Genomic DNA, 14,787 nt, shown 5'->3' on the forward strand with positions numbered 1-14,787 from the left:
TAAAAGCCAGCAGTAGGAACATTTCTGTTTTCCTGCTCTTCAGCACAGCCTCACAGAGAGCTAGGTGATGTGTTCCGGGGTGAGAGAGAAGGGTGGAGTGAGTGAGCTACCATATTTATACATGACTAATGCTTTCCAAAGGAAATGAAAGATTTACAGTTATTACTACATTGCAAAGCTTTATTTTCCCTCTTCGGGGTCAACCCTCCAATTTTGCAATCTGAAAAATAACAAAAAAGCAAGTGCCACATAGGAGGCCGTCCCCATAGTCTTGGGGACTATTTTTAAGTCATTGTAACATGGTTTCAGCAGAGAAATGCTTCCCCGGGTCAGGGCTGTTTCCATTTTTTTGACTCATGTTGGTTTCCCACGCTCTCTCTGGCTCGGGACCATATTCTTTACCTCATTCCTGCTATGTGGTTTCCCTATTTGAGCATCCAAATGGACACGCCTGACAAATGACCCTAAAATATCTCCATGGATATCCACAGTCTGTGGGACTTGTTGATGGTCATCTGTGGCCGAGAAGGCCCATGTAGCCCCCAGGGTGTTACGTAAGGGTGGAGGCAGCTGGCAGCAATGAGTCTGAGCTCCTCTGGTGAGGGAACAGCCAGAGTGGGGAGCTGTCAAGAAGGAGGGCAGCGTATAAAGCCGGTATACAGGTGCCTTTGGTGCACTCCAGCAAAAATGAGGCCTACGGGCCAGAGTGCTGATTTTGTACTTCCTTAACGAGTTGTTGTTGTTTCATCACTAAATTGTGTCCTCTCTTTCATGACCTCATGGACTGTAACCCACCAGGCTCCTCTGTCCGTGGGATTTCCCCGGCAAGAATACTGGAGCAGGTTGCTATTTCCTTCTCCAGAGGATCTTCCCAACCCAGGGGTCGAACTCCCATCTCTTGCATTGGCAGGCAGCTTGCTTACCAGTGAGCCACCTGGGAAGCCCCTCATTAATAATAAGAAAACCCAAATCCCAAAACACTTCAACTCCCTGTCAGGGTCCACTTGCCTACATTCCTGCTGGTGATAAGGCTCCGTCCCTTCCCTTCATTTGCTCTATTATTTCGCTGTAACGTACAGTTTGAGCACAGACCTGAGAAGGACTTCATGCAAGCTTTTAGACTCTAGAGATGATGGTAAGATTGTTTGCATTCTCACCCCTCCAGCATTTAGTAGCGTATATTTTACACCGTGTTAGTCCAGGCTTCTCTGTCCGTGGGATTCTCCAGGCAAGAATACTGGAGTGGGTTGCCATTCTCCAGGGGATCTTCCAGACTCAGGGGTCGAACCTGGGTATCCCACATTGCAGGCAAATTCTTTACCATCTGAACTGCCAGGGAAGCCCCAAACAGGGAGTGAACAAAATACTTGGCCATCTGAATACACTGAAAAGAGAACTGGATTTGAAAGTCCTTGATTTAAGTCTCAGCTTTGATTTTCCCTCGCCATGTGACCTTGGCCATGTCATTTAACCCGCTGAGCCTTCCATCACCCACCCTCTCTGATTCTGTTTGCGGACTGATTGATATCATCATCTGTAAGCCAACATCAACTCTCCAGAGTTACTGCAAATGCCACAAACTGACTTCCCTGTCTTGTTCCTCTTTAATTTACACACTTTTCAGCCAGAATCATCTTTCTTCCACCTGTCTGTGAAAACTTTCACAGAGAAAACCCCCTCCGTTCAGAAGTCTGAACCCACTGATGTGAATTCTTGATCTAATTCCTCCCTGTCTTCCAGTTCAGCCATGCCCTCAGCTCCTCTAGCCTTTCGGGTATGCCCTTCCCTCTGCCTGACTCTCTTTTCCACATCGCTGTTGACTTAACGTCAGACACCGCCTCCCTTGAGAAGCCAGTCCTCGACATTCTCCAGCACCCTGTGCTTATCCCTCTGAGAGTCTCATCACCCTGTTTGACCATCGTCTCTTTTCCTTTCTCTGTCTCGGGCAGTTCTTGAAGGCAACCTGGTATCTTGTACATCTGCGTGTCCTCATACCTTTTGCTCAATGCCTGGCATTGAGGAATAAGTGCCTTCTTGTTATACCTCCTTTCTCCAACACCCACGTTCCCTGCATGTCAGAGTACATGCCCGGGCAGCTATGAGCCAAACCCTCTTGACCATTGCATTTCATCTTTACAGGCATCACAGTTTTCTCTAAATACCAGTGGCCTCAGGTGCTCTTTGACCTCCTTGGTTTCTGAGGAGAAAGAGTGAGGGTAGATATGAGGATTGATTATCAACCCCCAAGTCCTTAGGCAGAAAAAAATTAATAAACCAAAAATGCTATCTTATATACAAAGTCTAAAAGTTACCCTTGGCAAGAAAGAATAAAATCAGCTGAAAGTCCACCAAAAAAAAAAAAAAAAGACCAGTATGGAAATGCATGTGCGTAATCAACCAGCTACCATCCTGCTTCTTCTCAACACACACAAGAGGAAAAAATGTATCTTTTATGCGTATGCTTACCCCACCCCAGGTCCTAGATATTCTGTAGTTAGGGATTTATTTCTTTGGTTAAGCCAGGCTTGGAAAATACACAGCACATGTCCCACCACTCTCCAGTTCAGTTCAGTTCAGTCGCTCAGTCGTGTCCGACTCTTTGCGACCCCCATGAATCGCAGCACACCAGGCCTCCCTGTCCATCACCAAGTCCCGGAGTTCACCCAAACTCATGTCCATCAACTCGGTGACGCCATCCAGCCATCTCATCCTCTGTCATCCTCTTCTCCTCCTGCCCCCAATCCCTCCCAGCATCAGAGTCTTTTCCAATGAGTCAACTCTTTGCATGATGTGGCCAAAGTATTGGCATTTCAGCTTTAGCATCAGTCCTTCCAATGAACACCCAGGACTGATCTCCCTTAGAATGGACTGATTGGATCTCCTTGCAGTCCAAGGGACTCTCAAGAGTCTTCTCCAACACCACTCTCCAATCACATGCTATTGGCAGATATTGCTAGATGATAGCACAACTCTTTTAGGGTCCCAGAATCCTCCTCGACACCGTGCTCCAGACCTCAGCTACCAGCAGGTCCCCAGTTTATGCTTTATTCTCTCAAACTGTCCTTTGTTAAAAGGCAGAGGCCCAGGCTAGTGAACAGTGTAGGTCAATGGAGAGCTGGGGTGGATTTACTGAGCAAGTGATTTCTTAGGGAAAGGAGAAACCTGAAGGGACTTTGCCCTCAGGGAAAGAAGGCTGCAGAAGTGCAGGAGGAGCATATCTTGCAAAAGGGAAGGGAAGGCTATCGAGGAACCAGCACCTGAGTTCTGGGCATAAAGGTTACGGCTCTAAGACAAAGGCTGGGGAAGCAGGAGCTGCTGGAGACCAAGTCCTGTGGACTGTGTTCTCTCCCAGGCTTTTGTCTCTACCAGAACACTGCCCTGGGTGAAACTTTCCCCCAGTGGGGGTTGGGGAGTTAGCCAAATTGGCAGATGTGAAAAGCTCAGGTGAGTCGAGGCTAACGTAGGAACACCATGATTTACATGCAATCTGCAGGTATTTTCCTTGGTAAGCCCCTCCCAGTAGAGCCAGAGCTTGGCCGTGGATGAGAAGGCTGTGGAATGGAAAGGGGGGTTTCCAGTTACCGGTGCGTGGCCAAGCACTTTCCCTTGATTACAGACATTGGGCAAAATTTCTGAGAATTAGTGTCGCCAGGTGGCTGAATGATGAAATCTAGGCCAGCTCCTTATATTATCTCCCAGGCCTCCAGCTAGGCTGTTCTGCAAGCCCCTGGGCAGTTGCCCAAATGCCCTCTCGGTGCTCAAGTGCCAGATGTTGATGCAAATAAGCCCATGGTGATCCAGGCAAGATGGATGGAACAAACCTCGGCCCCTCAATCTGTCAAATGACTTTTCAGATGGAATATGTTTAGGTGCCCTAGGTCATTCAAGCATTCAAACATTTTAATTACAGATGGAACCAAAGATCAATGTTTTCCTAGGGAAAGTAACATGCATAGCTTTACAAAGATGAATTCTTCACGAGGGGTTGGGAGAGCTCGTGACCTGCTGTGTGTGCACGCACGCATACCTACATATTCTTGGGCAAGTGATGTTTCCACGAGCAGCAAAAGCAAGCAATAAGATTCATTTTTTCTTGCAAATTAGAAGATGGTGAAATCCCTGCTATCCCAAGATGAAGGCACGCTTATAGAACAGTGTGCTGCTTCTGGAATATTCCTCAGAGTCTGGAATGACCAGTCCAAGTTGATTTTTCTCTCTGCCAGTCTTACCTGCTGACATAGGCGAGGCAAGCAGCGGCCAACAGAGTGAGTCCTTTCTTCCTCAGTGGGTAGCAGTGTGGTCTGAGGATGACCTCAACTAGTGAGAAGGGCAGGATGAACGTGTGCTGCAGGAGGAACGGTGAGAGCTAGTCAAGTCAGGGCGCCCCAGCTGCCCCCAGCGCCCCCAATTCTCTCTTCCCCTCCAGTCTCCCCTCCTACACAGACACCAGATGAAACTTTCCAGAACTTGGCTTGGCTCTGCTCCTCAGAGGCCAAGGGCTTACAGCGGGTCTCTACTGCCCACCACATTGATCCGGACTCCTCTGTCTGGCTACCAAGGCTCTTTGTAACACGCGACCACCCTTCTGGTCTTGCGTATTGCCTGCTGCTCCACTATCTTAACACACACACACACACACACACACGCATATGCAACACTCCGTCACCGAACCAGGCTGCTTCCTTCCCTCTTTGCACTCAGCATGCTGCTCCCCCTTCACACTCCTGTTCATGCCTCGACAGTCTGTGTGAACCCCACCCCCACCCCCGGGTTCATCTCGTCCACGCTGTTCACAGCCAGCGCAGTCTTCCACGCCGCTGTCTCTGAATTTCCCTCTTGCTGGTTTCGCTCCCCCAGTGCCGCTGCATTTATACCCCGTGCCGTGGAGTCTAGCACTCTCGGCGCAGGTTCGTCGGCTCTGTGGGGGAGAGGCCGAGAAGCCATCAGCCCATCTCTGCCCGCTGTGGGGTGCCTAGTTCCGTGGGACGGTCCTGCTGACGGTGATGGGTGCTGGGCAGGGGGTGGGGAGAGGCTCCTCTGAAAACTCTCGCGGCGCTTTCCCTGCTTCACCTCCTCCTTTATAACCATCTGTTTTCTCACGTCTTTCAAACTCTTGAACACTAGGTTTTAGTAAACAACGTAATCGAGGATGAGTGGTGTTTTCTGGCACAGACTGGCGTGTCCCACTCCGCTCTGGTTTCTGGGAACTCATCTGGGAGAGGTGACTGGAGTCTATTGGCAATGTCCTTTCATCTATTAAACGCGTTGATTCAGTTCCGCTGTGATACTCTGTGCTTATTGGCAAATATCTCGCAGTGTTAGTACTTTACACTTTTTATGTTTAAAGCGAGCATCCCTCTTCCATCCCTTCTCCCCAGTTCCCTCAGCTCTTGGAAGCCACCGAGCCCCACTGCTGAGCCCCGGGACAGCCGTGTCAGCACCTCAATCACAGCAGTGGCCGGGGCTTAGGAATGTCACAGAGCCGCGTCACATGCTCCCGTGCCCGGCTGTGCTATCGTCCCTGTGATTGCCATCCTCCCTGTCAGTGGTGACCCAGCGTGGAGTGGGGTGAGTTCAAGGTTCTGGGATGTCCACAGCGCCAGACGTCCGACGGCAACCTTGCCTGCGGCCGGCGACCGGCTGGAGTGTGGTTGCGTCTCCACGGGTCCCTCCCCAACCCATAGCTGCTGCCCGTGCTCCCAGCGATGGCCACCTCAGAGCCCTAGCAATGCTCTGTGACCGACACTGATGCTCCTTTCATCCTCCAGCAGGCCAGAGATGGGGCTGTCTGCCCAGGGGAGCTGCCTGCCTCTCTGCTCCACCTTCACTCCGTCAGGAAGGTCCGACTTCTATTAGGAACCATGAACAGTCCCATTATACTGGCCACTGATCTGACAGAGTTTATTATCCCTGCCCACAGTCAGCAGCTTCTGTTCTCTACGTTAATGATCGCTTGGAACAGAATTCCTGTGCTACAGTGTGGCGAGTTTGCATCGGGAGCAAATGAGTTCACAGTGATTAATGCTTTTATGACAAATAACTCAGGAATGCATGACTGGTCGCCTCTTCTAGGAGCCTGCCCTTTGCAAGCGACATTCAATTGAATTTCCAAATGAGTTCTCCCTGATGGCTTCTGGGAAGTTTACTTCAGGGATGTCATGAGTGATGGGCCATATACTGTGGCTTAATACCAGCTAAAAGGTCTTTAAAAGAATCACATTGTTTGATCAGGGCTGAGGGGTAGGAGTGTGGAAAAGAGGAAGATTGTATTCTGTGAGCTTTCTAAATATTGAGCCAGTGCGAAGAGCCAGGTGTGACGCCATAAACCTCCTGGTGTTCCGCAGGTACTGGCATTTCACCTCACGTTGACATAAATTACATAACCTTTGTCAGGCAGCACATATTTTTGAAAAAAACAGGAGAAAAATTTAGTAAGAGAAAAATCAAATATGCTTTCTGCTTCCAAAAAATCTAATAATTGGGCTGGGATTGACACAAATTAGAATGCTGCCAAAAATTACTGAAAACAGTGACTCATTCTGTATTTCAATTAACAGTTTCTCAGTTTCCCTTATAAACAGTGAAGCTGACAAAAATTAATTATCTCTGAGGGGGAAAAATATTTCCTTCCAAAGTAAACAAAACATCATGGGCTGCAACAATAGTATGCGTAAACAGAGGGGATGGGAGGAAGCTATCTTTCCTCGTCAACTGAGCCATCATTTCAGTCGATTTTTATTTAAATACCTCATTCCAAGAGCATTGGTTAAAAGGCAAGTGTTGTTCTTTCTTTTCATCTTTTCCTACTAAGTTACACCTTTCCTTCTGTCCTTTGTGTGATACCTACTTCCATCTGAACATCTTGGAGACAGAAACATAAGCATGAAAAACTGATTTAAGTATCATATAATAATTGCACTTCAGAGTCTGTGGTTGCAAAGTAGCCTTGCAGATAAGTACTAAAATTGACCAGCCTATGGAGAATTCCTGTAAGGTTATAGGAATGGCAACACGGAAAGTAACGAGCACTTAGTTTTACTAACTTCATAGTAGACAAGTAGCTGCTCTAAATAGCTTCCCTGCGTCTGAGGCTCAAATTAAAACAGGATGCATTTCCCTGACTATTGAGAAAGACCCAAGTCTTGATCACTCAGATTACCCACAGAGGTGACAAATCTCCCTCCTTTGGAAGGCTAGGATAGCCACACACTTATCTCCAAGATTTTTGGGGATCCAAGAGCACTTGATTGTTTTCAGCGAAAGAAACTCAGAGAGCCGAGACATTTTAAAAATCAGACAATAACATTTTAAAGTCAGTTCTCTGCCTCTTTCCTCTATTTCATTTCCTTATGACACCAGCCCTTAGGTTGAGTTGACCAACTTAGGTTGAGTTGACCGACTCAGTCAACCAGACTGAGCTGACCAGTCTGAGAAGCCTCCACCTTCTCAGACTGGTCATCGAGAGGCTTTTTCCTCCATGTGCTGTTCCTTGTCCTGAGCTGATGCAACATTGCCCAGTTCACATTTGCTTCAGTCTTCTCCCTCCTTCCTCTCTGTTCGGCAGCACTTGGATCTGAGAATTAGTTCCTTCTATTGGCTCTCCCCAAACTGAGGTTCTTTCTCTCGAGACTCTAAGATCATGTCTTTGGTTTGTTTATCATACTAATGGATAGACATTTAAAATGAAGTTTTAGTGCACCAGTAAGATTTTACTTCTGGGTACATACACAAGAAATTTTTGCTTACTGTACATTAAATATATTATTTTTAAAATGTGTTTCAAAATGGAAGCCTTCACAAAATCTCCTCAAGGCAACCACATGGTCAAAACATCAATTAAAATGTAAACATAAATAAAACAATAGACATGAAGATGGAGGCAAAACAAATCTTAATAGAACACCATTGTACCCGGGCTTGTTATTACAGTGGCAGATCATGTTCCTTAAGCTTGAAAACTACGCACGGTGAAACACACACAGTAAATGGTTGCTTTGTAAATCTTAGTAAGGCAATCTCTGGTTTTGGTAATATCCATTTGCCAGCTAAAAAACTTGACCTCACTCCTCACCAGCTTCTCTCACTGTAGTTTCTGCCTCTAAATCCCACAGTTTGGGACAGGGGTGATGGTCTTTCTGGGAATATTTTGTATCCAAAAGCAGAAACCATCTGTATTCTCTGTGGCCCTTATGTTACTAAAGGTGCAGTTTTGCTGCATAGATGGCAATCTAGGTATGTAGACATAGGTTATATTACTTATTTATCTTAGGGACTTTTTTTCACTCTTCCACCAGGAGTCTTTTCCATATCAAATACGAGAGTTTATGGAAGATAACTGGGTTTGTAAAAATTCCCTTTTCTACTTACTAGGAACTCAAGGGCACAGATTACTGCTACTGCTACTGCTAAGTCACTTCAGTCGTGTCCGATTCTGCGGGACCCGTAGATGGCAGCCCGCCAGGCTCTGCCGTCCCTGGGATTCTCCAGGCAAGAACACTGGAGTGGGTTGCCATTTCCTTCTCCAGTACATGAAAGTGAAAAGTAAAAGTGAAGTCGCTCAGTCATGTCTGACTCTTCAAGACCCCATGGACTGAAGCCTACCAGGCTCCTCCATCCATGGGATTTTCCAGGCAAGAGTACTGGAGTGGGTTGCCATTGCCCTCTCCAAGGGCACAGATTAGGCACTACTAAATGGTATGGACCTAACAGAAGCAGAAGATATTAAGAAGAGGAGGCAAGAATACACAGAAGAACTGTACAAAAAAGAGCTTCACGACCCAGATAATCATGATGGTGTGATCACTCACCTAGAGCCAGACATCCCAGAATGTGAAGTCAAGTGGGCCTTAGAAAGCATCACTACGAACAAAGCTAGTGGAGGTGATGGAATTCCAGTTGAGCTATTTCAAATCCTGAAAGGTGATGCTGTGAAAGTGCTGCACTCAATATGCCAGCAAATTTGGAAAACTCAGCACTGGCCACAGGACTGGAAAAGGGCAGTTTTGATTCTAATCCCAAAGAAAGGCAATGCCAAAGAAAGCTCAAACTACCGCACAATTGCACTCATCTCACATGCTAGTAAAGTAATGCTCAAAATTCTCCAAGCCAGGCTTCAGCAATATGTGAACCGTGAACTTCCAGATGTTCAAGCTGGTTTTAGAAAAGGCAGAGGAAGCAGAGATCAAATTTCCAACATCCACAGGATCATGGAAAAAGCAAGACAGTTCCAGAAAAACATCTACTTCTGCTTTATCGACTATGCCAAAGCCTTTGACTGTGTGAATCAGCACAAACTTGAAAATTCTAAAGAGATGGGAATACCAGACCACCTGACCTGCCTCTTGAGAAATCTGTATGCAGGTCAGGAAGCAACAGTTAGAACTGGACATGGAACAACAGACTGGTTCCAAATAGGAAAAGGAGTACGTCAAGGCTGTATATTGTTACCCTGCTTATTTAACTTATATGCAGAGTACATCATGAGAAACGCTGGGCTGGAAGAAACACAAGCTGGAATCAAGATTGCCGGGAGAAATATCAATAACCTCAGATATGCAGATGACACCACCCTTATGGCAGAAAGTGAAGAGGAACTAAACAGCCTCTTGATGAAAGTGAAAGTGGAGGGTGAAAAAGTTGGCTTAAAGCTCAACATTCAGAAAATGAAGATCATGGCATCTGGTCCCATCACTTCTTGGGAAATAGATGGGGGAACAGTGGAAACAGTGTCAGACTTTATTTTTGGGGACTCCAAAATGACTGCAGATGGTGACTGCAGCCATGAAATTAAAAGACGCTTACTCCTTGGAAGGAAAGTTATGACCAAGCTAGATAGCATATTCAAAAGCAGAGACATTACTTTGCCAACAAAGGTCAGTCTAGTTAAGGCTATGGTTTTTCCTGTGGTCATGCATGGATGTGAGAGTTGGACTGTGAAGAAAGCTGAGCACCGAAGAATTGCTGCTTTTGAACTGTAGTGTTGGAGAAGACTCTTGAGAGTCCTTTGGACTGCAAGGAGATCCAACCAGTCCATTCTAAAGGAGATAAGCCCTGGGGTTTCTTTGGAAGGAATGATGCTAAAGCTGAAACTCCAGTACTTTGGCCACCTCATACGAAGAGTTGACTCATTGGAAAAGACCCCAATGCTGAGAAAGATTGAGGGCAGGAGGAGAAGGGGATGACAGAGGATGAGATGGCTGGATGGCATCACTGACTCGATGGACGTGAGTCTGAGTGAACTCCGGGAGTTGGTGATGGACAGGGAGGCCTGGCGTGCTGTGATTCATGGGGTCACAAAGAGTTGGACACGACTGAGCGACTGAACTGTAATCAAAGAGTCAGTGCTTGGGTATGAGGGACTGCGAAGATAAGCCACCCATGAAAAGAGCTAAATGCTTCTCTTTGATCTTCAGAGTCTACCTAGGTGGGCTGACACAGCCCAGTTGGGTAAAATTTCAGAGAACAGAAGTTAAAAAACAATAGTTTTATTTATTGCAGAAGAGTAGTAATGTTTGCAGTTTACTCTGGGGACAACGGAGAATGAGATGGTTGGATGGCATCACTGACACAATGGACATGGGTTTGGGTGGACTCTGGGAGTTGCTGATGGACAGGGAGGCCTGGTGTGTTGCTGTTCATGGGGTTGCAAAGAGCTGGGCATGACTGACTGACTGAACTGAACTGAACTGCACCAAAAATAAGATGAGTTGGTGGATAGATAGATGCATAGGTTTATGACAAAGCAAATACAGTAAACTATTAATAGTAGGACCTATCAGGCAGGTTACAGGTGTTCTCTATAAAATTCTTTCAGCTGTGCTTTATGTTTAAAAATATTCCTAATAAAATGTTGGGAGCAATGTGAATAGTCTTACGGACCTGGAAAGTGAAATGAATGCTCCATTGGGCTGAGGAAGAAAAGCATGCCATTATTTATGAACTTGTATGTGACTTGAGCAGGTGGTTAAAAGATAACTTTCTGAATCTTCTGAACTTTCTAAGTGATTCTTTACTTACTATGCTATTGTCCTTCGGGTTAATAAGTAGTTTAGCCAACATTTCAAAGCAGCATTCTTCTATAAATAGGAAGCTAGTTGGCTCTGATGGTGTCCAGCCTGGTGAAGGAGTGCCCATTTAGATTCTATCCAGTTAAGGAAGAGACAAAAGAAAGATCTGGGCTCTTAGGACGCTGCAGTCAGGAATATACCTGCCTCTTCCTGTTCTCCTCCTCTCTGTCCCTGCCTCTCCAAAGCACCCAAACCCCTTCTTCTAAGCTGACTCTTTCCAGCAATAATAACACCCCAGACACCAGCTGTAATCAGTGACTCATTTCTTTTCCTTCTCAATCCAAACTTGATTCACTTCCCCCCTCAGATGTTTCCCATGGCCTCCTATTCCTTTTATCTTCCCCAGTTTCACCTCGCTCACTTTCTCCTATTTTGGTACATACTCAACATTGCAATTAGACCAAACCTCTTAAGGCAAGTTTCGTGTTACTTCTGTGGCTCCCTGTTGCCTCAGCCCACTGTCCACTCCTCTGACCTCGTCTGTCTCTCGAATTTCCCACAGTATCTCCACAGGCTTCCACTCAACCCCAGCTCCTCATTATTGTGTTCCATTCTGTTTCCTTCTCTAGAACTCCTCCCTCTTCTCATCTACCTAACTCTTTTCTCAATTCTTCCCTCTCAGTCAGACCCACACACCTTTGAGATGCCTCCCAACCAAAAGCACACACATTAACATGAGAAGATGTGAAAGGTCATGAGGACCCAGAAGACTGAAACAGGAACGCGCCTGCCAGAGGTTTGCTGGACTGCTGTGGTCGAGATTCAAACTTAGCAGTTCCATTCAAGAGCCAGAATGAAAAGAAAGAACATGTACAGTTCCTTTTCTAGGGGAAATTAAGCTTTTTCACTAGTAATTAGGCCTCAAAGAACTTTTTTCTGTTGCATTTTATTGTGAAGAGGAACTAAAGAGCCTCCTGATGAAGGTGAAAGAGGAGAGTGAAAAAGCTGGCTTAAAGCTCAACATTCAGAAAACTAAGATCATGGCATCTTCATGTCATCACTTCATGGCAAATAGGTGGGGAAACAATGGAAACAGTGACAGAAGTTAATTTTTTTGGGCTCCAAAATCACTGCAGATGGTGACTGCAGACATGCAATTATAAGATGCTTACTCCTTGGAAGAAAAACTCTGAGAAACCTAGACAACATATTGAAAAGCAGAGACATTACTTTGCCAATAAAGGTCTGTCTAGTCAAAGCTATGGTTTTCCAGGAGTCATGTATGGATGTGAGAATTGGACCATAAAGAAAGCTGAGCGCCGAAGAATTGATGTCTTTGAACTGTGGTGTTAAAGATTCTTGAGAGTCCCTTGGACAGCAAGGAAATCAAATCAGTCAATCCTAAAGGAAATCAGTCCTGAATATAGATTAGAAGGACTGATGTTGAAGCTGATGTGAAGAACTGACTCATTTGAAAAGACCCTGATGCTGGGAAAGATTGAAGGCAGGAGGAGAAGGGGACGACCAAGCATGAGATGGTTGGATGGCATCAATGACTTGAAGGACATGAATTTGGGCAAGCTCTGGGAGTTGGTGATGGACAGGGAAGCCTGGTGTGCTGCAGTTCTTGGGGTTGCAAAGAGTTGGACATGACTGAGTGACTGAAATGACTGACTGAAGTAATAGTGCACCGGCCTCCCCAGTGTCCCCATAGCAAAACATTTCAGAGACCTCAGCACCCTAAAATGATACAATCTGATACAATCTGGAGGCAAAATAATAAAACATACTTTGAAGGGGACTCTGCCAGTAAGGGGATAACACTGTACGATTACCTAGGCTTCTGAGCGATAGAGGGACTCCAGAAAAAACATCTCTCCCACGAGTGCTTTTGTGGGCTTTCACTCTGTGAGTCAGACAACAGCCAGTGTTTCCTTCTCTGCTTAGACCCTAGAGTGTAGGTATTATACACTGTTGATGACGCAGAGATCTAAAGGCTTGCAGGAATTCAGAGTCAGTGGTGGTGCTGACATTCTTTTATTGCAAGTAAGCAGCCTCACCACAGAAACCATCCTGCCTCTCAGAGCTGAGCGGCCAGCCCTTTCTGCCACCTCTGGGGCCCAAGTCACAGGCGTGTTCCACCCCTGACGCATCCTGCTTCTGCCTGAGATGCGGACTCTCGCTGCCCCTCCTGCAGCTCTTTCGGTTTACATCAGGCTCTTCTGTGCTTAATTATATTCAGTTTTCATTTTTACACTGTTGATTTCATGTATTTTTCTTCTATTCTCAATTAGATTATAAACAATTTAAGGTCAAAGCTCTTACCTCTTATTTTTTTTCAGGACTCCCTTTCACCCTCTGATCAAATCATACTTTTTGACTGATTTTCTTCATTGGAACCTGTGTGTCACAAAGAATTAAACCCCTAATATGGCCTGCAATGGAGAAGGCAATGGCAACCCACTCCAGTACTCTTGCCTGGAAAATCCCATGGATGGAGGAGCCCAGTAGGCTTCAGTCCATGGGGTCGCTGAGTTGGACATGACTGAGTGACTTCACTTTCACTTTTCACTTTCATGCATTGGAGAAGGAAATGGCAACCCACTCAAGTGTTCTTGCCTGGAGAATCCCAGGGACGGCGGACCCTGGTAGGCTGCCGTTTATGGGGTCGCACAGAGTCAGACACGACTGACATGACTTAGCAGCAGCATGGCCTGCAAAGCTCGCCTTGATCCAGTTGCCTGCCCCATCTGACTTCCTTGCCCTGCGAAGCCCCTCTCCTATGACCTTCACCCGGCCCTTACCCCCCGACTACACTGTCCTCCACCCACGGTCCCCGTTCTCACCCCTGGTACATTACACACACTTGTGTCTCTCCTTCCTCAGCCCCCTCCACCTTCTCCCCTTGTAGGGCTCAGGGTAGGTATCACAGCCTCCAGGGCAGAACGGAACCTCTAGCAGGCAGCCTTTCTTGGCAGGGCTGGATCACCCCTCTGCTCACCTGCATCACAGCATCACACTATCTCATTCGCCCAATTCTAGCCAGACCTTCCAGAGATGGAAACAACTCGAGGCGGAGGGCTGTCTCCAGGTGACCTCCAGTGTCTAACATGGGGCTTAACCTCTCTGGCCACTGAATACCTATGGCATTAATGCTTGAATCAGTGAAACAGCAGAGTGGGACAGAAGAGAAAGAAGGGTTCTTCTGCATAGCCTGGGAAGACAGTCAGTGTTGCAGAGCAAGAGGACAACAGCCACAGGCTAGACTCAGCTGGCCTTGGCAGCAGCAGATTAGGCTATGCCCGTGGTTAGCAGGGCCACAGAGTCAACCCCACTTCAGGCTGGCCACCTTTACCCTTTGTCATGGCTATAGTGCGTGCACGTGTGCTAAGTTGCTGTAGTCACATCCGATTTTTTGCGACCCTATGGACTGTATTCCGCCAGGCTCCTCTGTCCATGGGATTCTCCAGGCAAGAAAGAACACTGGAGTGGGTTGCCATGCCTTCATCCAAGGGATCTGCCCCACCCAGGGATTGAACATGCGTCTCCTGTACTCACTGCATTCCAGGCAGATTCTTTACCACTGAGCCACCAGGGAAGCTATAGATGGCACTCCAAATCCTGAAAACCAGTATGTTGTGGGTCACAGGAGCACCTGTAAGAAAATGTGACTCCTGCGAACAACCTCTGGGTGCCCACATGATGGCAACTAAACTACAGACTCAGTAAAGATGGGTCACCCTCCCTGCAGCCCTGCAGGAAGTCAGGAGGTGCTGAGCCA

General features: G+C 46.8%; 1 protein-coding gene across 3 annotated transcripts in view; it reads right to left on the bottom strand.

The window, feature by feature from the left end:
- ADTRP (androgen-dependent TFPI-regulating protein) overlaps nucleotides 1-14,787 on the bottom strand; it is a 67,234-nt gene that overhangs the window by 20,720 nt on the left and 31,727 nt on the right. For all 3 annotated transcript variants that reach the window (XM_010835876.1, XM_010835874.1, XM_010835875.1), the window contains one exon: nucleotides 4,230-4,345. In XM_010835876.1, the coding sequence (XP_010834178.1) occupies nucleotides 4,230-4,345 (116 nt within the window). The remainder of the gene's footprint in view (nucleotides 1-4,229; nucleotides 4,346-14,787) is intronic.

This window comes from Bison bison, unplaced genomic scaffold, assembly GCF_000754665.1.
Source record: "Bison bison bison isolate TAMUID 2011002044 unplaced genomic scaffold, Bison_UMD1.0 scf7180017864053, whole genome shotgun sequence".
NCBI lineage: Eukaryota > Metazoa > Chordata > Mammalia > Artiodactyla > Bovidae > Bison > Bison bison.